Genomic DNA, 24,375 nt, shown 5'->3' on the forward strand with positions numbered 1-24,375 from the left:
AGTTAACTATCCCCTAGCTGCAGCAATTCCATCAGGCTACAGCTGAGGGAGAGGTGGGCCTGCACAATGGCTCCCCGTCTACTCTGCTGAGAGACCAGCTCTTCCATAAAAGAGAGAGATGACTGTTAGAGACTACGAGTGTCATCAGACGAGTGTTTTATCGCATTCTTATTGCTGCCCACTCACGACTTTTCACGCATCCTTTAGATGACGCCGTCTGCCTCCTGCTCCTTCTGCTTGTTTTTCCGTCGCAACTTTTTTTTTTTACTAAAACTTGCTGCTAATTCCTGCTGTGTGCAGGAAAAGCAGCTCAATAAAAAAATCCCACTGAATGGGCCACGTGGTCGTTGCAGCTTCCTTTTTCTTTCCCCGTGTAAAGAAATCGTCAGGAGGCCATAGCGATGGAAGGGAAATGCGATCCCACCCCACACCCCTTCTGATGATGCTCTAAGAAAGAAATGAGCCATGAAGTCAAAGAGCTAACACACTTCATTAACTGTCACCTAACAGCAGCAATTCCATCAGGCTGCAGCTGAGGGAGAGGTGGGGCTGGAGGGATTCTCTGTCGGTTCTGCTGATTGTGTTTTGTAACTTTGGGGTATCCTCACCTAGGGCGGCCTGCACAGTTCTTCTGCAGAATTCTTCCTTATTCTCAGCTTGGAAGGCATAAAGGTCCTTTTCTGCATCTAGGCCAGCTGAGTCTTGGTCATCCATATTCCTTTTGTGTTTCAAGGCAGCTGCCATCAGGGCTGAAAAGACAAGTACATAAAAAGAATTAAATTTCCTGACTGTTAGAGCAGTACGACAATGGAACCAATGACCTAGGGAGGTGGTGGGCTCTTCCACCCTAGAGGCCTTCAAGAGGCAGCTGGACAGCTCGACAGTAGGAGCCTGTCTAATCTCCAGTGGAAAATTGCTCCACAACCAGGGACCAACCACTGAAAAGGCCCTGGCTCCTGCCCATTCTCAATTGCAGCGGGGGACCATCAGGGCACCCTGCTCCTGAGAGCGGGTCTGCCAATGGTGGGACACAGGAGGGCTCTTCTTATGTTCTTATATTCCTAATGATTTATTTATTTATTGCATTTATATCCCACCTTTTTCCCTCCCAGGAACCCAAGGTGGCATACGTAATCCTCCTCTCCACTTTATCCTCACAACAACAACCCTGCGAGGTGGGTTTGGCTGAGAGTCTGTGACTGGCCCAAAGTCACCCAGTGGGTGTCCATGGCCAAGCGGGGACTAGAACTCGGATCTCCTGGCTCCCAGTCTGACACTCTAGCCACTACGCCACACTGGCTCTCAATGGGAAGCCCACCAGGAGGACATGGCTACAACAACACTGACCCACTTGCGTTCCCCAGTAACTGCTATAAGGAGGCACATTGGCTCCGATACCGGAGATAATATATTCCAAAATTATAATTATTTAGTCCATAAATCTTTCCCCATTTGGTACAGAAAACAGTAATTAAAACAAACCATAAAAAAGGATAAATTAAGATATGTAAAACAAGCAGAACTACCAATATTAAGAGGATTAAACCCTAAACATACATACACACAACATAAAAATCAGCAACCAACTTTATATTACAAACAATGCTCGTTATATCCCAAGAGTTAATTATCAGTTGTTAATTAATTGTGATCTTATCTTAATAGCTGCAGCAAAATGTTTGGCTACGTGTCCTGTTCCAACGTTGTTTATGCCAGACAGTGTATAAAACATAAAGTCCAATGATCCCTCCCAAGCAGCTGTCTGCTTCTTTGGCTTCCATTGCTGATTTAGGAATTTAAATGATGATGTGGGCCTCATCTACACCAAGCAGGATATTGCACCATAAAAGTGGAATATAAAAGGTAGGCGTCACACTACTGCATTATAGCCAGTGTGGTGTAGTGGCTAAAGTGTTGGACTGGGAGTCAGAAGATCCGGGTTCTAGTCCCCACTCAGCTATGGAAACCCACTGGGTGACTTTGGTCCAGACATAGACTCTCAGCCCAACCTACCTCACAGGGTTGTTGTTGTTGTTGTGAGGATAACATGGAGAGGATTATGTACGCCGCCTTGGGTTCCTTAGAGGAAAAAAGGCGGGCTATAAATGCAATAATAAATAATAAATAAATAAACAGCAGTATTGAAGTGCACTGACAACTGTTGGAGGGGGACATTGACATATATGATATACCACTTTCAAACTGCTATATCCTACTTGGTGTAGATTAGGCCCTGGAGGACACTGGGATGTCCCAATTGTTAGATATGACTCTGCATATTATGTTACCCCTTTCCTGTTATGAAACAACACAATTGTACAAGGACCCTATTTCTTCGAATCTAAAACGCGCTTTTCCCGCCATATAAACATCTCTAAAAGCGGGGTGCGTTTTAGAATCGCGGGTGTGTCTTAGGGGTTTTTATTTCTGTTGGTGGTACTGAAATTAGTGTGCGTCTTACAATCGATGACGTCTTACAATCGAAGAAATACGGTAGTCCTTTTTATTGGGAAAAATGCAGTGGTGGAATGCCCCCCCTTACTGGTTCTACCTCCCTCTTTTTATTAACATTTCATTTTAAATCTGGATTTTAATGCTAGCCACCTTGAGGTCCATTTTTAGGGCAGAAAGCCAAGATATAAAAACCAACATGGGGGGGTCTTACCCAGAGTAGCCAGATTCCCGCAATTCTCCTCCATAACCTGCACATGCAGGGCTCTTTGGCCTGGATCCAGCAAAGCCCACTCCTGGTCGCTGAAATATACAGCCACATCCTCAAAGGTCACCCGGCCCTATAAGGAGGAGGAGAAAATGGGTTCTCCGTTTTGTTTTAGATAAAAAGGGGGTAAGGAAGGACGCTATAGAGGCATATAAAATTATGAATGAAGCGGAGGCAACGGAGAAGGAGAACGTTTTCACCCTCTCTCATAATACTAGATCCTGAAGGGATCATCATAAGAACGTAAGAAAAGATGGATCAGATCAACAATCCATCTAGTCACAGCACTCTGTTTACACAGTGGCCAACCAGCTACCAACCAGGGACACACAAGCAGGACATGAATGCAACAGCACTCTCCCACCCATGTTCCCCAGCAGCTGGTGCACACAGGCTTTTTGCCTCTGATACTGGAGGTAGAACATACGCTCAGGGCTATCAGCCCTTGATAGCCTTCCCCTCCAGGGAATTTATCCATCCCCCTTTTAAAGCCATCCAGATTGGTGGCCATCACTGCATCTTGTGGTAGCGAGTTCCATAGTTTAACCATATGCTGTGTGAAGAAGTCCTTCTTTTATCTGTCCTGAATCTCCCACCATTCAGCTCCATGATATGACCCCTTTGGGGAATCTAGTATTACGAGAGAGGGAGAAAAATGCCTCCTTATCTACTTTCTCCAAACTATGTATGATTTTGTTCACCTCTATCAGCCTCCTTTTTCCCCCAGCTGAACAATCCCAGCTTTTGTAACCTTCCCTCGAAGGGGAGATGCTCCAGCCCCTTGATCATTTTCAGTTGCCCTTTTCTGCACTTTTTCCAGCTCTATAATATCCTTTTTTAGGTGTGACCAGAACTGTACACAGTATTCCAAGTGTGGTCACACCATAGATTTGTATAAAAGCAGTATGACACTGGCCGTTTTATTCTCAATTCCTTTTCAACATGGACTTTGCCTTCTTTACAGTGGCCACACACATGGCTGAACGGAGTGAAAGAGAAAGGAAGTCAACTGAGACAAAAGAAGGGACATTTTTTACACAATGCTTGTGGAATTCATACTGGAGCTAGTGTGGTGTAGTGGCTAAAGTGTCAGGCTGGGAGTCAGGAGATCTGGGTTCTAGTCCCCACTTGGCCATGGAAACCTACTGGGTGACATTGGGCCAGTCACGGACTCTCAGCCCAACCCACCTATACTAGAGTGACCAGATTTAAAAGAGGGCAAGGCTCCTGCAGCTTTAGTGGGTGTGATGAGGAGGAAATTTCACCAGGTTCTCCATATATACAAATGACACCTGTTGAAATTCCCTTTTCGATACAATTGTTAAAGATACAGGAGCCCTGTCCACCCTCACTGGGTTCAGGCGACATGCTAAAGTGTTGGACTGGGAGTTGGGAAACCCACTGGGTGACTTTGGGCCACTCACAGACTCCCAGCGTAACCCACCTCACAGGGTTGTTGTTGTGAGGATAAAATGGAGAGGAGGAGGATTATGTACGCCGCCTTGGGTTCCTTGGAGGAAAAAAGGCGGGATATAAATGCAATAATAATAAATTTCTAGAAGACGTAGTGATGGCCACCAATGTAGACAGCTTTAAAAGAGAACTAGAGAAATAGATGGAGCATTTTAAGGCTGTCAAGGGATATTATACATGAAAGCTAAATAGAAATCATAGGATCATAGAATACTAGAGTTGGAAGGGGCCTACAAGGCCATCGAGTCCAACCCCGTGCTCAATGCAGGAATCCACCTTAAAGCATCCCTGATAGATGGTTGTCCAGCTGCCTCTTGAAGGCCTCTAGTGTGGGAGAAGTGCCCACAACCTCCCTAGGTAACTGATTCCATTGTCGTACTGCTCTAACAGTCAGGAAGTTTTTCCTGATGTCCAGCTGGAATCTGGCTTCCTTTAACTTGAGCCCATTATTCCGTGTCTTGCGCTCTGGGAGGATCGAGAAGAGATCCTGGCCCTCCTCTGTGCGACAACCTTTTAAGTATTTGAAGAGTGCTATCATGTCTCCTCTCAATCTTCTCTTCTCCAGGCTAAACATGCCCAGTTCTTTCATACATACAAATGACACCTGCTGAACTCCCGTTTTCAATACAACTGTTAAAGATACAGGAGCCCTGTCCTCCTTTTTATATGGTCACCCTACATTAAAGCAAAGGAAGGGGGATGAACTCTTTTAAGGCTCAAGCTAACACCCCCAGGCTGCCCCATGGCCAGTCTCCCCAGTGGTCCCTTCCCTACCTGGTCTGGTTGCACAGTTGCTGTTTCGCCTCCAGCGCGAACAGGAGACAACTGAGAATGGACCGCGGGTGTCATTCCATTCCCTGCGAGGGACACAGAGGTGATGGGAAGGTACAAGATCTCCTTTACAAACACTTAAAGAAAACAATACAGGTTTTGTTTCTCTGTAGCGGCCGCCACACTCTGGAAAACCCTCCCTTATGTGTTTCGGGAGCTGGTAAACGGAACCTCCTTCAAATGCCTCCTGAAAACCTATCTTTTTAGACAAGCTTTCTCTGGACTATAACTTATTCTGGTTTTATATGACGTTTTAAAACTTTTTAATCTTGACTTTTGTATATTATAGTTTTAAATGTAAACTGCCCGGAGAGCCTTGGCTGTTGGGCAGTATAAATATGTAAACAATATGTGAAAATATAATAAATAATAATAATAAGTCTTCCCATACAAATGGCACCTGCTGAAATTCGCTTTTCTATGCAACTGTTAAAGATAAAGGAGCCCTGTCCTCTTTTCCATATGGGCACCTTACCCATGGGTCCAAAAAGGCCTGTTAGGTACCGAGCTACATACAAAGTTATGTTGCTATCCTATAACAGGGTGACCATATGAAAAGGAGGACAGGGCTCCTGTATCATTAGCAGTTGTATTGAAAAGGGAATTTCAGCAGGTGTCATTTGTATATATGGGGAACCTGTTGAAATTCCCTCTTCATCACAACAGTTAAAGCTGCAGGAGCCCTGCCCTCTTTTAAATGTGGTCACTCTAGTATGGCTCCTGCAGCTTTAACTGTTGTGATGAAGAGGGAATTTCACCAGGCTCCCCATATATACAAATGACACCTGCTGAAATTTGCTTTTCTATGCAACTGTGAAAGATACAGGAGCCCTGTCCTCCTTTCCATATGGCAGCGTGGGGACAACCCCACAGGAGTGCAAGCATGGGGTTTTGGGGGCTCGTGGCACCAATGTGTTGTCGTCAAGACAACCCCCATGGTCAAGGACCAGCCAGCCTATGCTTAAGTCCTTCCAGAGAGGGAGAGTCCCCCAAATTTGCCCCACTCATCCTTACCTAGGAAAGTGGCAGCCTGGTCAAATTCCTCCAGGAGCCACCGGAAGAGTGATCCCTGCTTGTTGCCCGATGGAGGTTTCATTGCCTGGGGGAAGGAGGGATGAACGTTTTTTAGCCCCAGGGCCAACTTCTGCTTCGAAGAAGCTCTCGGGGGCCGCATTCCAGTGGTGGGCGTAGCCACAGGCAAACATGGGCGGGGCTGAAAGAGAAAAGAAAAAGCCCTATTATGAATTTATACGAGGAAGAATGTCTTCCATGTGCAAAAGAGGGCAGGACTGGGAAAAATACAAAAGCAAAATTCCATTATCACGGATGTATACAGTAGGAAACACACCTATTCAGAAGCAAGCAGAAAAGAATCACTCAGCAGCAGTTTCAGATAACATCCCAAATATCAGGGCTCTGCGTGTCAACTCAGAACTAAGCAGGGCAGAACTCTGAAGTAAGCGTGGCAGGGCTCCGAAGTAATACTAAATCCCAGGAACAGTTAAAAATCTTAACAAAGACCTGGGGGAAAGGGGAAGTCTTATAACGTTAAGGTGACCATATGGAAAGGAGGACCGGCCTCCTGTATCTTTACCAGTTGTACAGAAAAGGGAAATTCAGCAGGTGTCATTTGTATGCGTGCAGCACCGCGTGACATTCCCACTTCACCACAACACAACAGTTAAAGCTGCAGGAGCCCTGCCCTCTTTTGGATCTGCTCACTCTAGCTATAGATACACCCTAGGTGCAATAAAAGGCAGGGCTCCTGCATGCACAACTATTAAGGATACAGGAGCCCTTGTCCTCTTTTCCATATGGTCACCCTGTATAACCTGGCGTCGAAAATACAACAAAGCTGGTTATTAGAGACAAGGGCTTTCCCCTCTGTGGCAAAGTGGTTGGGCCCTGGGAACTGTTGGACCAGGAGAAGCTCCATGGCTTCATAAGGCCCTTGGGTGGAAGGTTCTCCAACCATGCTTTTGCCGATATTCTTTGCACTGAATCAGAAGTGAGAGAGGATCTGATGTTAGGAATGGGGAGTGAGATTAGAGGAGGAATGGTACAAACAAAGGGCTTGAGATGCCCCCTACATGGGATACCTGCTCACATTATCTGCTCATTGGGACTACCAGGGAGGCTTGGAAGACGGCAACAGGGGACAGGGCCTTCTCAGTGGTGGCCCCCCAATTGTGGAACAATCTCCCTGACAAGGCCCGCCTGGTGCCAACATAATTATCTTTTCAGCACCAGGTCAAGTCTTTTCTCTTCTCCCAAGACTTTAGCAACAGGTGATGAGTTTTTAATCGATCCCAGACATGCTTTAGCTTTGACTGACAGCTCAATAGCTGTTTTTAGATGTATGTTGTCTTTGTATATACTGTCTGTTTCATGTTTTTATGGTTTTATATTTTGTATATTGTTTTTAATGTTTTAGTCTTTCGTAAAACACTCATACACCTTCGGTTATGGGGCGGTGTAGAAATTAGGGTGACCCTATGAAAAGGAGGACAGGGCTCCCATATTTTTAACAGTTGTATTGAAAAGGAAATTCCAACAGGTGTCATTTCTATATATGGAGAACCTGGTGAAATTCCCTCTTCATCACAACAGTTAAAGCTGCAGGAGCTATACTAGAGTGACCAGATTTAAAAGAGGGCAGGGCACCTGCAGCTTTAACTGTTGTGATGAAGAAGAAATTTCACCAGGTTCTCCATATATACAAAGGACACCTGCTGAAATTCCCTTTTCAGTACAACTGTTAAAGATACAGGAGCCCTGTCCTCCTTTTCATAGGGTCAGCCTAGTAGAAATAATAATAACAACAACAACAACAACAATAATAATATTGAAATGCTCTCATCTGCTGCTTCACCTGCTGCGTTTCCTGCTTCTTGTCCTCCGCCTGGCTCAAGAGGAAACCTTCCGCCAGGGCCACCGCCTGGGAACTGGTTTCCGGCCTACATTCCCTCACCCAGCTCTGCATCTCCGGGGGCAGGATGGTTAGAAACTGCTCCAGAATCACCAGGTCCAAGATCTGAGTTTTCGTGTGCCGCTCCGGCTTCAGCCACTGAAGGCAAAGGCTGTGGAGTTGGTTGCAGGCCTCCCGGGGGCCCTCGGCCTCTTGGTAGCGGAAGAGCCTGAAGTGCTGGCACTGTATATCCACACTGAGGGTGTCCTCCACACCCAGGATATCCTGGATGGTTCTTTCCCAGAATTCCCCCCTGCTCTCATGCATGATGGCTTCAGGGTCTCTTCCTTCTTCTGGGCTGGTTGAATCCAGCCCTTCCATTCTTGATCCATGCTCCAAGGCAGCTCCCATCAAGGCTAAAAATATCGCCTTCCACTTTAAGACAAAAGCGTTGCCAAATTGGTGGGCTGTTTAAGCTAGTGCCTGGGTCTTCTCCCTGAAATAAAAGCAGGTAAACATCATGACCTGGTTCACGCAATAACTGCGGCCCTCCATGGCTTATTAGCCTTAGGGTGACCCTATAGAAAGGAGGACCGGGCTCCTGTCTCTTTAGCGGTTGTATAGAAAAGGGAATTTCAGCAGGTGTCATTTGCATGCAGGCAGCCCCTGGTGAAATTCCCTCTGCATCCCAACAGTTAAAGCTGCAGCAGCCTTGCCTAGAGTGATCAGATACAAAAGAGAGCAGGGTTCCTGCAGCTTTAACTGTTGGGATGAAGAGGGAATTTCACCAGGGGCTGCCTGCATACAAATGATACCTGCTGAAATCTCCCTTTTCTGCACAACTATTAAAGATACGGGAGCCCTGTCCTCCTGTTCCATACGGTCACCCTAGCCATGGTGGGTTGCGGGGCACCAACTTGCCAATTCAAGCCCCCCGCTGCAGCGGCTTCTCATTTATTTATTTATTTAAATTATTTGTTGCATTTATATCCCGCCTTTTTTCCTCCAAGGAACCCAAGGCGGCGTACATAATCCTCCTCTCCATTTTTATCCTCACAACAACAACCCTGTGAGGTGGGTTGGGCTGAGTGTGACTGGCCCAAAGTCACCCAGTGGGTTTCCATGGCCGAGTGGGGACTAGAACCCGGATCTCCCGACTCCCAGTCTAACACTTTAGCATTTCGCCTGAACCCAGCGAGGGTGCATTGTTGGGGTGGTTAACTAAGGTGACCCTATGAAAAGGAGGACAGGGCTCCTGTATCTTTAACAGTTGTATAGAAAAGGGAATTTCAGCAGGTGTCATTTGTATATATGGGGAACCTGGCGAAATTCCCTCTTCCTCAGAACAGTTAAAGCTGCAGGTGCCCTGCCCTCTTTTAAATCTGGTCACAGTATAGCTGCAGTATTGCTCCTGCAGCTTTAACTGTTGTGATGAAGAGGGCATTTCACCAGGTTCCCCATATCTACAAATGACACCTGCTGAAATTCCCTTTTCAATACAACTGTTAAAGACACAAGAGCCCGGTCCTCCTTTTCATAGGGTCACCCTAGGTTAACCTAAGGTGGACACAGCTTTTAATTGACTCATGTTTAATGGCCCTCCTGGCTTTGTGGAGATTGGGGGGACGGACACAAAAAACCAATGATCTGGAGACTCTGGTCTCTGAGATGGGTCAGCTGCAAAGGTCACCTCTCTTTCGGGGGTGGAATGAGTACAGTGAAGGTCTCTCTCCCCCCCTCTCTCTCTCTTCATCCCCTATAGTTTGGATCCCCCATTTTGGAAATATAAAATCCAGCTGTTCCCAGGCGCACATTCCATCCTGAGCCAAGCACATGGGCAGTGCTGGTTCCAGCGTTTTGCAAGCCAGTGGGAAAAGTCAACGCAACGCAACGGAAAACTCCACGGAGCCCTCCACACAACGGTTGCGCAGGAACTCTCCTCTGCACAGCGTGGATATTCTGCGTGGAGTGTTTCCCTCCACCCCACACACACATCCCTCCGTGAATCTACCTTCTCACTGCCATTCTCACCAACGGCTTTCGCTCCTCGTCCTCTTCCTTGCTGCCACTTGCTTGCTGGCCAGGCAGAGAGCCGTTGTCTCCAAAGAAGCAGGTGAAGAAGCAGGTTGAGGCGGTGAAGAGGAGGGAACAATGCCGGGCGGACTTCCGTCACTGGGCCCCCGCTGGGGTGGGGACCCTTGACCAGTGCCCTATCACGCCGACCCTTGGCGCCAGCCCTGCACAGAGGTTTCCTTTACCAGCTGATAGTAGAGTAATTAGGACCTGTCAGGACAGGGGGACCTGGAAGAAAGGACCCTGCTGTGCCCAATGCAAAGGGAAGAAACCTTCTTCTCCCAAAAGCTCCCTGCTCCTCCAGCACTCACCAGGTCCCCAGCAGGCCGCTTTAGGCTGGGCGCTGAGCAAAAGACAAAGACCACTTTCCCCAGGGAAAGGGAGGGGCGGGACAGGAAGTGTCTGTCACTCTCACTAAGCCTTTCCTTCCTCTTTGCCTCTCTAGGAATCTGGAGACACCCTCGCTTTAACCCTGCAGGAGCCTCTCTGTAGCTGCAGGGCACGTAATCGAGATTGATTGATTGATTATCTTTCCTTCCAAAGGATTTTTTTTAGTAGGGTGATCCTATGGAAAAGGAGGACCGGGCTCCTGTGTCTTTAACAGTTGCATAGAGAAGGGAATTTCAGCAGGTGCCTTTTGAATGCAAGCAGCACCTGGTGGAATTCCCTCTTATTTACAACAGTTAAAGCTGCAGGAGCCCTGCCTTCTTTATATCATTAGAGCAGGGCTCCTGTGCCTCTGACTGTTTAGATGAAGAGGGAATTTCACCAGGTGCTGCATGCAGACAAAGGACACATTCTGAAATTCCCTTTTCTATACAACTATTAAAGATACAAGAGCCCTGCCTTCCTTTTCATTTGGTCACCCTAAGAATGACCAGATACAAAAGAGGGCAGAGTTCCTGCAGCTTTAACTGTGGTGATAGAGAGGGAATTTCTCCAAGTGCTGCATGCATACAAATGACACCTGCTGAAATTCCCTTTTCTATGCAACTGTTAGATACAGGAGCCCTGTCTTCCCTTTCATATTGTCACCCTAATTTATCCCGCTCTTTAGTCAAATGGCTCGCAGAGCAGATTGCAAGAATCGATCATTAGACAGTCCTTGTTCTCAAGTTTACAATCTAAAAAAAGAGTCGAGACGCAAGGAAAAGGGATTGGGAGGGAGGAGGAAAAAAGCACAGTTGTGATGCCTGATTGAGCTGGATGGGAATAGTGGAGGCTGGTGGCTCTAATGTCAGCAGGGCAGTGGATCCACTCTGGGGTTCGGTCAGAACCACACAAAGCAAAATGGGTTTAAGAGAGCGTGGAAAGTGCAAAATTAGGATGGAGTTACCAATGAATAGACTTTCATGAAATTCGATAAAATAACTATAATACGAAGTGTGAAAATTATGTAACAAACTATATGGAAACTAGTCCGTCTGCAAACATGGTGATGTGACATTACTAGTCATCATATAGCAGGCTATACTAGTACACATCAACCTGTCCCAGATGCGTTTCAATCCTAAAGATCTTCGTCAGTGGTAGGGTGACCATACGAAAAGCACTAAAGTGTTCCTGTATCTTTAACAGTTGGATAGAAAAGGGAATTTCAGCAGGGGTCATTTGTATGCATGCAACACCTGAAGAAATTCCCTATTTGCAACAGTTAAAGCTACAGGAGCCCTGCCTAGTGTGACCAGATACAAAAGAGGGCAGGGTTCCTGCACTTTTAACTGCTGTGATGAAGAGGGAATTTCACTGGGTGTTGCCTACATACAAATGCCACCGGCTGAAATTCCCTTTTCTATACAACTGCTAAAGATACAGGAGCCCTGTCCTCCATTCCATATGGTCTCCTTAGTCAGTGAGATAAAGAGTTTTAGCCTAACTACAGCCCCCAAACACTGAAATGTGTTAATTGCCAGAAACAGAACAGAGGGTCTCTGTTTTGTCTGTTTCAGTTAGTTATTGGATACATCAAAAGAGGAAGTTGCAACATTCCCTCCTATCTCATAACAGATAACTTAACAACTGAAGCACCCACATTCTATGAATCAAGCTTTAAAGCAGTGGTTCCCAAACTTTTTCAGGTAACCGTCCCCTTGGTTCCACAAACTCATGCCCAGTGCCCCCTGCGCGTGGCCCCTTTAAATGGGAAGCAGCCGCCGCAGGCTTGCCAAGGGAAAAGAGAGCGAACACCTCTATTTTGCAGCCGGCGTGGCGGGGCACACCAAGTAGGGTATGTTTCTTCATTAGCGTTTTGGAGCTTTTGAAACATTTCAATTCACCGTTAAAAGGACTCTTCTTAAACGGTATTAATACATGTGTGGATTCTTCCCCTATATGGCTTGGGACCAAACTACCTTCTCCCATAAAAATGTCCCTGGGTTTTAAGACCTTCTGGAGAGGCGCTTCTCAGAAAAGACCACCTCGAGCGCCCCCTGCCGCCCCCTTGCCTCTTAATGCCCCCCATGCAATCCCACCGCCCCCAAGGGGGCAGTACCGCCCACTTTGGGAGCCACTGCTTTAAAGCCTCGCATGTGGAGAATATACACACCATAGGATCTATGTACTTTAGCTTTCCAAAGTGATGAAGCCTATCTTAAAAACGGGTTCAGAACTTTGGATAGTTCCTTTAGAATTATGAATGGAAGTCAGACTGGACTCACCGCCCCACTGAAATAGGAGCCACCAGCCTCCACTGGATGAGTATATACCTACTCTGGAACCAATTATACCCAGGTTTGTACTGCATCTCTTGTCGTTGCGGGCTGCCCTGTACTTTAAAGAAACAAGAAGAGCCATACAGGATCAGACCAAGGGTCCATCTAGTCCAGCATCCTATTCCCATAGGTGCCAACCACTGCCCATGGTAAACTAACAAGCAGGACATGAGGGTGACATCACCCTGCCACCCATGTTCCCCAGCAACTGGTGTACATATCCATGCTGCTTCTGATATTGGAGGCAGCATATAGCCATGAGAACTAGCAGCCATTGATAGCCTTCTCCTCGAGGAATTTGTCCAATTAATTTAATTTATATATTTATTTAAAACATTTGTATCCCGCCCTATATCATTAAGAACTCAGGGCGGCATACAGCTAAAAACATATTGTGTAAAACAATAAATACGCAGTTAAAAACAAATTAAACCATGAACCAAGTTAAAACAATATGTAATTAAAAAGCATTTTAAAGCCATCCAAATTGCTGGACATCACTACATCTTGTGGTAGTGAATTCCATAATTTAAATCTGTGGTGTGTGAAGAAGTCCTTCCTTTCATCTCTCCTGAATCTCCCCACAATCAGCTTCATGGGAGTTCTAGTATTATAGAAGAGAGAAAAATATCTCCCATTCTTAGAATCATAGAATCATAGAATAGCAGAGTTGGAAGGGGCCTACAAGGCCATCGAGTCCAACCCCCTGCTCAGTGCAGGAATCCACCCTAAAGCGTCCCTGACAGATGGTTGTCCAGCTGCCTCTTGAAGGCCTCTAGTGTGGGAGAGCCCACCACCTCCCTAGGAAACTGATTCCAGCCTCTACTGGCATCAATGGGAAAGTATACCACTAAACAATTGCTTAGGGGAAATATGAAAAAATATAAATACAGAAACAATCGAAAATTAATCTATGGAGCAAGACAATGTAATTTATTTATTTATTACATTTATATACCGCCCCATAGCCGAAGCTCTCTGGGCGGTTTACAAAAGTTAAAACAATGAACATTAAAACAGATATACAAAATTTAAAACCATGAAAAGCAGAAAAACAACAATATCCATGTAAACAACTATTCTTGGGTCAGTTATAAAATCAGCATATGCTGTTAAATGCTGTTAAATACCTGGGAGAAGAGAAAAGTTTTGACCTGGCACCGAAAAGATAACAATGTTGGCACCAGGCAAGCCTCATCAGGAAGATCATTCCATAATTGGGGGGCCACCACTGAGAAGGCCCTCTCCCTTGTTGCCATCCTCCGAGCTTGGGGATGGAGTGGAATTCAGCTGAGAAGACTGGGACAGAAATTCCCAGTGTGATTTGTGGGAGGGGAGGTCAAGGGGTGGGGGGAAAGAGAAAGGTCTTTATGTGAGCACATTTCCACGCATACAACATTGGGGTGATGCCCACACAAAAAGCAACAAATCCCACAAGAATTAATTAAAAAAAAATACAGAAGGAAATTATTTCTTGTTTGATTTTGTTATATTTACTATGCCATAATAAACTTTTTTTAAAAATAAGAAAAATGAGAAAAAACCCCACACCAAATAGCTTTCAGTAAAAGTTATATTGCTAAGCCCTAAATGACATCCTCCTCAAAATGTTTTGCCCTCTTGGCACTGCAATGCTTCTTAGTTGAGGATGTTTGCAGTCTGGTGTGTCTGGTGGACACCCGGTTGGCAAATGCGGTCCTAAAACATCCAGCAGTTCAAACGAATTAAAAGCTTACTGAATTCCCTGATATGTAGCAGTTTGTCCTAGAGATTAAGGAAGGAGGAAGAGATAAAGAAAACCTGTAGCTACCTATTTTAAAAAATTACATTTATATACCGCCTCATAGCTGAAGCTCTCTGGGTGCTTCTATCAAGACAGAGGGACCCGGAGGCAGGTTCCTGGGGACACAGATGAAAGTTTAGGAGGAATCTTCCAGGAGCCAGGGGGATCCAAATGAGAATATTAGTTCAGAAACCCTAATACGTCTTAAAAACACATCTATCCCCCTCAAAAATCAAAAACTGTTTTGGCAGATTTTCCCCTCCCTCAAATTTGTCATTAACCAATCAAGAATTAACGGTTATTACTAGAGAAAGGAGAATGATCCAGAATTATTTTTATTACCAATATACAAAAGATCAGATGCCTAAAAAGGATAGGTTTCTATAAAACTACTAACACAAAGTGGCCCGAAGTTCACTGTAAGAGACGGGGGGGAATTACTTCCCCCCCCCCCATCTCTACAAGAAATCTCTGTCATGATCTGCTGCTGCTGTATAAAAGGTGTCATGTCTCCCAAAATCTTTGTCCATGAGCAGGGGGTTGGACTCGATGGCCTTGTAGGCCCCTTCCAACTCTGCTATTCTATGATTCTATGATTCCATGTGGTATTTCTATGTGGGTTCTTTGATGTGAAGTAAGTCTTCTGCTCATTTTAAACCCCCTTTTACACTCATTCCTCCCTTTGTTGCCGCACCTCGGTATTTATCTGGTTTCTCCTTTGTGTGGGTTCTTCGATGAGAAGTAAGGGTTGCGCTTACAGTGAAGCTCTTTCCGCACTCCAGACACCTATATGGTTTCTCTCCTGTATGAATCCTGAGATGATTATTAAGGCCTGAACTCACATAGAAGCTCTTTCCACACTCCATGCATTTATATGGTTTCTCTCCTGAGTGAATTCTTCGATGTGAAGCAAGGCTGCTGCTCTGAATAAAGCTAAGTCCACACTCAAAGCATGTATATGGTTTCTCCCCTGTGTGAATTCTCCGATGTGAAGAAAGGTGTGAGCTCTGAGTGAAACTCTTTCCACACACCAAGCATTGAAATGGTTTATCTCCTGTATGAATTCTTTCATGTGACCTAAGATGTATCCTCTGTCTGAAGCTCTCTTTGCACTCTAGGCATTTAAATGGTTTCTGCCCTGTGTGAATATTCATATGCATCTTAAGGCCTTGACCCGAAGAGAAGCTCTTGCTACACTCTGAGCATTCATACGGCTTCTCCCCAGAGTGAATTCTTCGATGTAAAACAAGACTATTACTGTGAGCAAAAGGCTTTCCGCACTCCAAGCATTTGTACGGTTTTTCACCCGTGTGAGTTTTTTGATGAGAAGTAAGGCTTCCCAGCACCCGGAAGCTCTTCCCGCACTCCATGCATTGGTATGGCTTCTCCCCTGTGTGAATTTTCAGATGGCTTTTAAGGCTTGCTTTGGCAAGAAAGCTCTTGGCACAGACTGAACACTGATAGGGTTTCTCCCCTGTGTGGCTGCTTTGATGTGAAATAAGGCACCTTTTCTCAGTGAAACTCCTTCCGCACTCCGAGCATTTAAATGGCTTCTCCCCAGTGTGGATTTTCCAATGATGTTTAAAACCCGATCTCCGACTATAGCTTTTTCCACACACGGGGCATTTGCTCCTTTCCTTTCGCTTGTCTACTTTGCCTTGGACAGAGATTTCAGGGAAGGTGCCAGCCTGAGAAGTCAAAGCTCCATTCTTTCCCTTCCCTTTTCCATCCGTATTCCTTCGTTGCCGTTTCCTCGTTTTACGTCCGAGTCTTTCCGATGGCACTCTGCGGGATTCCTCCTCGTTCCCAGTTTCTCTTCCATCACCTGCAGAAGCAATGTAAAGAGGCGGAGTGAGATTTGGAGGCTCAAATCAGCAAACAAAGTAATTAAGGGTGCAAGCCCATGCATGTAGAGACAGGAAAAAGTCCTACAACTCCCAGTATGCTGAGCGTTTTTTAAAAAAACAACCTCCCAGCATGCTGGGATTTTTTTCTGTCTAAACATACATGGGATTGTGCCTTAACTGACACTGTGGGTGAGAGAAGAAAACAAACATAGAATGGGGTAGATTAACTAACAGTTGGTGTGAGAGCCAGTGTAGTGGCTACCAGGAGGAGGGCCTTCTCTGCTGTAGCACCCCGGCTGTGGAATGAGCTCCCTAAGGAGGTTCGCTTGGCACCTACATTATATGCTTTTAGACGCCAGGTGAAGACCTTTTTATTCTCCCAGCATTTTAACAGTCTATAAAAATTTTTAACTTGGTGTTTTAAAATTGTAATTTTGCATTGCTGCTGTTTTTATCTGGTTGAGCTTTTATATTGTATTTTATATTATGGTTTTGAGTCGGAAACGACTGAATGAATAAACAACAACAACTGTTGTTTTATACTTTGAATGTTTTTAATTTTTGTGAACCGCCCAGAGAGCTCCGGCTAATGGGCGGTATAGAAATGTAATAAATAAATAAATAAATAGTGGCTAGAGAGTTGGACTGGGAGTCAGGAGATCTGGGTTCTAGTCCCCACTCGGCCATGGAAACCCACTGGGTGTCTTTGGGCCAGTCACAGGGCATGTCTACACTGGCCGATATCCCGGGGATCGTCCCTGTGTGTCCACGTGACGCACAGGGGATCCCAGGAGCGGGAAGGGTAGATCCCTACATTTCCCTGGGATATCACCATACCCTTCCTTTGCGGCTTTTTCCATGGTCCCGAGATGATCCCGAGGACCGCGGGAGGTGTGGCCAGCTGTCCTGGTTTCTTCCCTCTACCCCATAAGTAGCAGTGGTCAACTGAGGGAAGGAGGCGGGACGGGAAGAGTCCAGGGCCATTGGGGGCGGGGCTTTTCTTTTTTTTTACTTACCGTATTTCTTCGATTCTAAGACACCATCGATTGTAAGACGCACACTAATTTCAGTACCACCAACAGAAAAAAAGCTTTGATTCTAAGAAATAATAAACGCACCCGCGATTCTAAGATGCACCCTGTTTTTAGAGATGTTTATATGGGGGGGAAAGTGAGTCTTAGAATCAAAGAAATATGGTGCTTTTTCGCTGGAGCGCAGGTAAACTCCAGCTCCTGTATTCTTTAAAAAAAAATGGCGGGCGCAACATCATCCTTCTTCCCTGGGCGTCACGCGCCACATGTGAACCCTCCCTCCCGGATTGCCAGGAGGTGTAGACATGCCCACAGACTCTCGGCCCAACCTACCTCACAGGGTTGCGAGGAGAAAATGGACAGGAGGATTATATATGCTACCTTGGGTTCCTTGGAGGTAAAAAGGTGGGATATAAATGTAATAAATTAGGGCAGGGGTGAACAGAAGGTAGATTTTCAGGCCCAGTCTACATGGAGGTGCGTCCCGACACTGATTCAGTTTAAAAACACATTTTCAAGAATTTGGATTTGCTCCTCCCATGGCACACGTATCCAAGTTACTTGGTGTATAAGTGAGGGGTGGGTGGGGCGAGAAAGCTTTTGTTGGCAATTGACACCTGAAACCATTTGTTTGCATTTTTGTAGGTGGACCCCTGTGACTACTGTGAGGCGGTTACTCCCACTCTATCGTGTCACTCACCGTTGATTGTCGGTATGAACATTAAATAGAAGGAATTATTCTTGGTTTTATCTTTTAAAAATTAATTTAAAGTTGTGTACACACAAAGTGGATTTTAACGGGTTGCTCTGTTGTTTCCCATGTTCGTAATATTGATCTCCTCCTGATAACTTCCCTGCTACGTCTTCTCTAGGACTACTTCTCCTGATAACTTTTCTGCTACGTCTTCTCTAGGACTACTTCTCCTGATAACTTTTCTGCTACGTCTTCTCTAGGACTACTTCTCCTGATAATTTTCCTGCTACTTCTTCTCTAGGACTACTTCTGATAATTTTCCTGCTACTTCTTCTCTAGGACTACTTCTCCTGATAACTTTCCTGCTATTTCTTCTCTAGGACTACTTCTCCTGATAACTTTCCTGCTATTTCTTCTCTAGGACTACTTCTCCTAATTTTCCTGCTACGTCTTCTCTAGGACTACTTCTCCTGATAACTTTCTTGCTACGTCTTCTCTAGGACTATTTCTCCTGATAACTTCCCTACAACGTCTTCTCTAGGACTACTCCTCCTGATAACTTTCCTGCTACTTCTTCTCTAGGACTGCTCCTCCTGATAACTTTCCTGCTACTTCTTCTCTGGGACTACTTCTCCTGATAACTTCCCTGCTACTTCTCTAGGACTACTTCTCCTGATAACTTTCTTGCTACGTCATCTCTAGGACTACTTCTCCTGATAACTTCCCTGCTACTTCTTCTCTGGGACTACTTCTCCTGATAACTTCCCTGCTACTTCTCTGGGACTACTTCTCCTGATAACTTCCCTGCTACTTCTCTAGGACTACTTCTCCTGATAACTTCCCTGCTACTTCTTCTCTGGGACTACTTCTCCTGATAACTTTCCTGCTTTTTCTTTTTCAGGACTTAGGGTACAGCCATCCCCGGATGCAGAAGGGGAGCTGGAGCTAGATAATACACCTGCAGAGGATGGTGGTGAGCAGGCACTACATGTAACGTCACACACAAAGAGCACCGCTGCAGAAACCGTTCATAGTGCTCTTTGTACTCAGGATTCTTGAAGATAGTGCTTCTCTTGCTGCCCTTTTTGTCTATGTCCCATCTAGCAATCAGAATTACCTTGGGTATTTTTGTAATGATTTGCAGCCCCGCATGCGAAGTCATTAAAGCAGTCTGCACTGATGTTCTGGACGTACCTGAACATGTTGCATGCAGCTAGTCCTCTGCACGCCTAGGCCTTTTGTGGGAGGGAAAGCTTTGCATTAACTTAGGCCAAAGCTAGACCAGGTGATATCCTGGGGATCGTCCCTGTGCATCTGCATGACGCAAAGGGCATCCCAGGAGCAAGGAAGGATGATCCCTCCCTTGCTCTAGGATATCACCCTACCCTTTTCCCCCGTGGTCTCGGGATGATCCCAAGACCACGGATGTGTGGCCCGCTGTCACGGTTTTGTCACGGCTACTTACGAGTAACTCAGGAGCTCTGTGCTTATCGGGGGTGGGGTGAGCAGGAGGTGTGTTTTTTTTTAAAAAAAATACTTTTTCATAGGAGCTCCTGCGTTCTTTTTGGATGAGAAAAAAAATCCAAAATGGCGGCCGCGACGTCCTCTTCCTTCTGGGACATCACGTACCGCGTGTAGACGAGCGGGACGATCTTGCAATCATAAAATCACAAGATCACCCCCCTCCACCCCGCTCGTCTAACCATGGTCTTAGATTACCCTTCAAATTGGTCCTTAAGCTAATTCATAGAATCATAGAATAGCAGAGTTGGAAAGGGCCTACAAGGCCATCGAGTCCAACCCCCTGCTCAATGCAGGAATCCACCCTAAAGCATCCCTGACAGATGGTTGTCTAGCTGCCTCTTGAAGGCCTCTAGTGTGGGAGAGCCCACAACCTCCCTAGGTAACTGATTCCATTGTTGTACTGCTCTAACAGTCAGGAAGTTTTTCCTGATGTCCAGCTGGAATCTGGTTTCCTTTAACTTGAGCCCGTTATTCCGTGTCCTGCACTCTGGGAGGATCGAGAAGAGATCCTAATTAAGTCCTTTTCTCCCTCGTTCACCAATTTGGGGCTGACTTTTGGTTGGTGTGATGCAGCCCTTTCTCTCCTGCTTTTATTCATGTATTTGCAATATTTATATACCGCTCCTTATCTAAAATATTTTCTGGAGTGGTGAACGTAGGAATAAAACAGTAAAAAGATAAAAATTCTTCCATTTACGCAGAATACCAGTAAAAAACGATGGCTAGTCAGTTATTATTATATTTATTTGTATTCCGCCTTTTGCCCAATACTGGGCCTCAAGGCGGCCTTACAACATTTAAAACATATACATTTTAAAACCTAGGAAAATATACAAATTCCCCCCACAAAAAATTACAAGTCCTTAACATGGATGGAGACCAAGATTATTCGCTAAAGGCCTGCTTTTGTTTTTTATCTCAATGTGGGAACAGAGTGCTGGATTAGATGGACCCTCGGTCTGATCTAGCAGGGCTCTTCTGATGTTCTTACGAGATTCAGGAGAGACAAAAGCACTTCTTTACACAGTTCAAAGTTAATCGCTGGAACTCACTTCCACAAGATGTAGTGATGGCCACCACTTTGGATGGCTTTAAAAGCGGATTGGACGAATTCATGGAGAAGGCTATCAATGACGACTAATCCTCGTGACCATGTGCCACCTCCAGCATAACGGGCAGTATGGCTATGTGCACCAGTTGCTGAGGAACATGGGTGGGAGGGTGCTGTCGCACCATGTTCTGGTTGTTCATCCCTGGCCGATGGCTGGTTGGCCACTGTGTGAACAGAGTGCTGGACTAGATGGACCCTTGGTCTGATCCAGCAGGGCTCTTCTGATGTTTTCATGCCCTGGGAGGGATTTCGTGGGTGTGGAAGTCAGACATGAGAACCCCTTGGGAAAATGAGCCCTCCTTCAAGTGAATGTACTGGGCAAGGTTGGGTTCATGGGTACCGCTGTGCCTGTGGTCACCGCCACACCGTCACCGCCACTGCACGAGGTTTGCTGCAACTCTCCGCTCCCTCCTAGTTTCTCTACAATTCTCTCTAGCAGGGCACACTGCCTATCTAGGACCGCTCTCAATGCATCCCTGTCCTTCCTTGCTTCCACATCATCCTCAATGAAGTAGCGGATGTAATCGTCTACCACTTCCGCGTGCCGGTCCATCCTTCGCAGCAAGTGATTGCTCTCCGCAGCAGGACAGCACAGCACACGGTCGGTAGCATCACTGGGAGCCTTCCTCATCTTCCCGTTCCTTGCCGGTCTGGGTAATGGCGGCAGGGTCACTCCACGGATGGAGATGCCTGCATCTGAAAGTGCAGAAGTAGAAAGCGGCTCGTGAAATGCACCACCTTTAAAATCTCTTCACTGGCTGCCAATTAGTTTCCGGGTGAAGTGTAAAGTGTTGGTTATCACCTTTAAAGCCCTACATGGTCTGGGTCCAGGTTACCTGCGGGATCAATCCGCCCCACACAATCAGGTCTTCTCCATGAGCCCCTGCCAAAGGAAGTGCGGCAGGTGGCTACTAGGAGCAGGGCTTTCTCCGCTGTGGCACCCCAGCTGTGGAACGAGCTCCCCAGAGAGGTCTGCCTGGCTCTTTTCATCACCAGCTGAAGACCTTTTTATTCTCTCAGTATTTTAACAATTTTAACTTAAATTTAAATTTTACTGTTCTAACTCTGTATTTTAATCTTATATCAATTTCTGCTGTGTGGTTTTATCCTGGTTGTGCTTTTTATCCTGTATTTTGTATTTATGTTTTTAGACGGTTGGTTGTTTTATTATGGTTTTAATTTTTGTGAATCACCCAGGGAACTTCAGCTATTGGGCAGTATAAAAATGTAATAAATAAATAAATAAATAAATAAATTCTGAGAAGGGTTTACTCCAGTCAGCTACAATTAGACTGGCAACTGTTACCCAGAGGGCCTTTTCTTCTGCCGCTCCCAGACTGTGGAATGGCCTGCCAGAGGAGATTCGTCAGCTTAATGCTTTCTCTGAGTTTAAGACAGCTGTAAAGTCTCTTCCGGTAGGCCTACCCAGATGAATTTTAAACCTAAGAATTTTAAGATGCTGTGATTGTTATTTTAATACTGTATTGTTTTTATATGCTCTTTTAACTAATTTTATATATTACGTTTTATTTAGTGCTGTTCCCCGCCTCGATCCAGAGGGAGAGGCGGGTAATAAATAATAATTATTATTATTATTATTATTATTATTATTATTATTGTGATACAATTTTGGGATCACTCCTCAGCTAAAATCCTACCGGTACGTCTTTCAACCCTGTCCAGCTCAGTACATCCAGCAACCAATAGGCAAAGGAAAGCAGTCACTGACTGGGTTCGGACGACTTGATAACTATCAGTGGGTTAAATAATCAACAGTGGGTTAAATAGTCAATCGTCAGTTATTGTGTTGTTTGTTGGGACTTTTTCACACCAGTTGGTTATTCGGCCCAAAATAACCAGCACTGTACGGAGTTGATTATCCGTTGGTTATTGTGTTGTGTGTCAGACATTGTTGACTATTTTGTCGCACACAGGTGGTTATTTCCGGTGACTTAGAGAGTCCCCTGGCAAGAGCGACCAAAGCAGTGGCTACTGCTCTAGCCTAGCTGGCAGAAATCCGGCTGGACATCAGGAAAAACTTCCTGACTGTTAGAGCAGTACGGCAATGGAACCAGTGACCTAGGGAGGTTGTGGGCTCTCCCATACTAGAGGCCTTCAAGAGGCAGCTGGACAACCATCTGTCAGGGATGCTTTAGGGTGGATTCCTGCATTGAGCAGGGGGTTGGACTTAATGACCTTATAGGCCCCTTCCAACTCTTCTATTCTATGATTCTATGAAATCGCAATGGCTGATGGGATACCAGCGGTAGGACTGGGGGGGGAGAGAGGAGGGATGTGTCAATCAAACACACCATTGACTAATAGTCAACTCACCGCTGGCCTTAATCCACACCACAATTGATTATAATCATGTTGGGTGGAGAGTACCTCCCTAGATGGAGTTGACTGTTAACCCACCATTGACTATTGTGCTGTCTGAACGCAGCCACTGATTCAGCACTGCCCTCAGTACTGTTCTCAGGGTTATCCACTGACATCACAGGACAGAAATACACATACATTGTTGTTGTTGTTTATTCGTTCAGTCGCTTCCGACTCTTCGTGACTTCATGGACCAGCCCACGCCAGAGCTTTCTGTTGGCCGTCGCCACCCCTAGCTCCCCCAAGGTCAAGTCTGTCACCTCCAGAATATAATCCATCCATCTTGCCCTTGGTCGGCCCCTCTTCCTTTTGCCTTCCACTTTCCCTAGCATCAGCCTCTTCTCCAGGGTATCCTGTCTTCTCATTATGTGGCCAAAGTACTTCAGTTTTGCCTTTAATACAGTCCCTCAAGTGAGCAGTCTGGCTTTATTTCCTGGAGTATGGATTGGTTTGATCTTCTTGCAGTCCAAGGCACTCTCAGAATTTTCCTCCAACACCACAGTTCAAAAGCATCTATCTTCCTTCGCTCAGCTTTCCTTATGGTCCAGCTCTCGCAGCCATAGGTTACTACGGGGAATACCATTGCTTTAACTATGCAGACCTTTGTTGTCAGTGTGGTGTCTCTGCTCTTAGCTATTTTATCAAGATTTGTCATTGCTCTCCTCCCAAGAAGTAAACGTCTTCTGATTTCTTGGCTGCAGTCAGCATCTGCAGTAATCTTTGCGCCCAGAAATACAAAGTCTGTCACTGCCTCCACGTTTTCTCCCTCTATTTGCCAGTTATCAATCAAGCTGGTTGCCATAATCTTGGTTTTTTTGAGGTTTAACTGCAACCCAGCTTTTGCACTTTCTTCTTTCACCTTTGTCATAAGGCTCCTCAGCTCCTCCTCGCTTTCAGCCATCAAAGTGGTGTCATCTGCATATCTGAGATTGTTAATGTTCCTTCCTGCGATTTTAACTCCTGCCTTGGATTCATCAAGCCCAGCACATCGCATGATGTGTTCTGCATACAAGTTGAATAGGTAAGGTGAGAGTATACAACCCTGCCGTACTCCTTTCCCAATCTTAAACCAGTCCGTTGTTCCGTGGTCTGTTCTTACCGTTGCTACTTGTTCGTTATACAGATTCCTCAGGAGGCAGACAAGATGACTTGGTATCCCCATACCACCAAGAACTTGCCACAGTTTGTTATGATCCACACAGTCAAAGGCTTTAGAACAGTCAATAAAACAGAAATAGAACAGTCTCTAGTTCCTCTGCCTTTTCTAAACCCAGCTTGTACATCTGGC

The 24,375-nt window shown here is 45.7% G+C and overlaps 2 protein-coding genes across 2 annotated transcripts in view; both read right to left on the reverse strand.

The window, feature by feature from the left end:
* The window catches only part of LOC134395721 (zinc finger protein 197-like), a 29,108-nt gene extending 18,758 nt beyond the window's left edge, over window positions 1-10,350 (reverse strand). Inside the window, exons 1-6 of the mRNA XM_063121883.1 lie at window positions 9,943-10,350; window positions 7,896-8,427; window positions 6,038-6,236; window positions 4,967-5,049; window positions 2,666-2,792; window positions 609-749 (exon numbers count right to left, since the gene is read on the reverse strand). Of these exons, the coding sequence (XP_062977953.1) occupies window positions 609-749; window positions 2,666-2,792; window positions 4,967-5,049; window positions 6,038-6,236; window positions 7,896-8,342 (997 nt within the window). The 5' untranslated portion in view covers window positions 8,343-8,427; window positions 9,943-10,350. The remainder of the gene's footprint in view (window positions 1-608; window positions 750-2,665; window positions 2,793-4,966; window positions 5,050-6,037; window positions 6,237-7,895; window positions 8,428-9,942) is intronic.
* A 707-nt stretch (window positions 10,351-11,057) lies between these two features.
* Window positions 11,058-24,375, reverse strand: part of LOC134395722 (zinc finger protein 420-like) — a 107,486-nt gene continuing 94,168 nt past the window's right edge. Inside the window, exons 6-8 of the mRNA XM_063121884.1 lie at window positions 15,655-16,071; window positions 15,193-15,570; window positions 11,058-11,128 (exon numbers count right to left, since the gene is read on the reverse strand). Coding sequence (XP_062977954.1) covers window positions 11,058-11,128; window positions 15,193-15,570; window positions 15,655-16,071 — 866 coding nt within the window. The remainder of the gene's footprint in view (window positions 11,129-15,192; window positions 15,571-15,654; window positions 16,072-24,375) is intronic.

This window comes from Elgaria multicarinata, chromosome 3 (genome assembly GCF_023053635.1).
Source record: "Elgaria multicarinata webbii isolate HBS135686 ecotype San Diego chromosome 3, rElgMul1.1.pri, whole genome shotgun sequence".
Taxonomy (NCBI): Eukaryota; Metazoa; Chordata; class Lepidosauria; order Squamata; family Anguidae; genus Elgaria; species Elgaria multicarinata.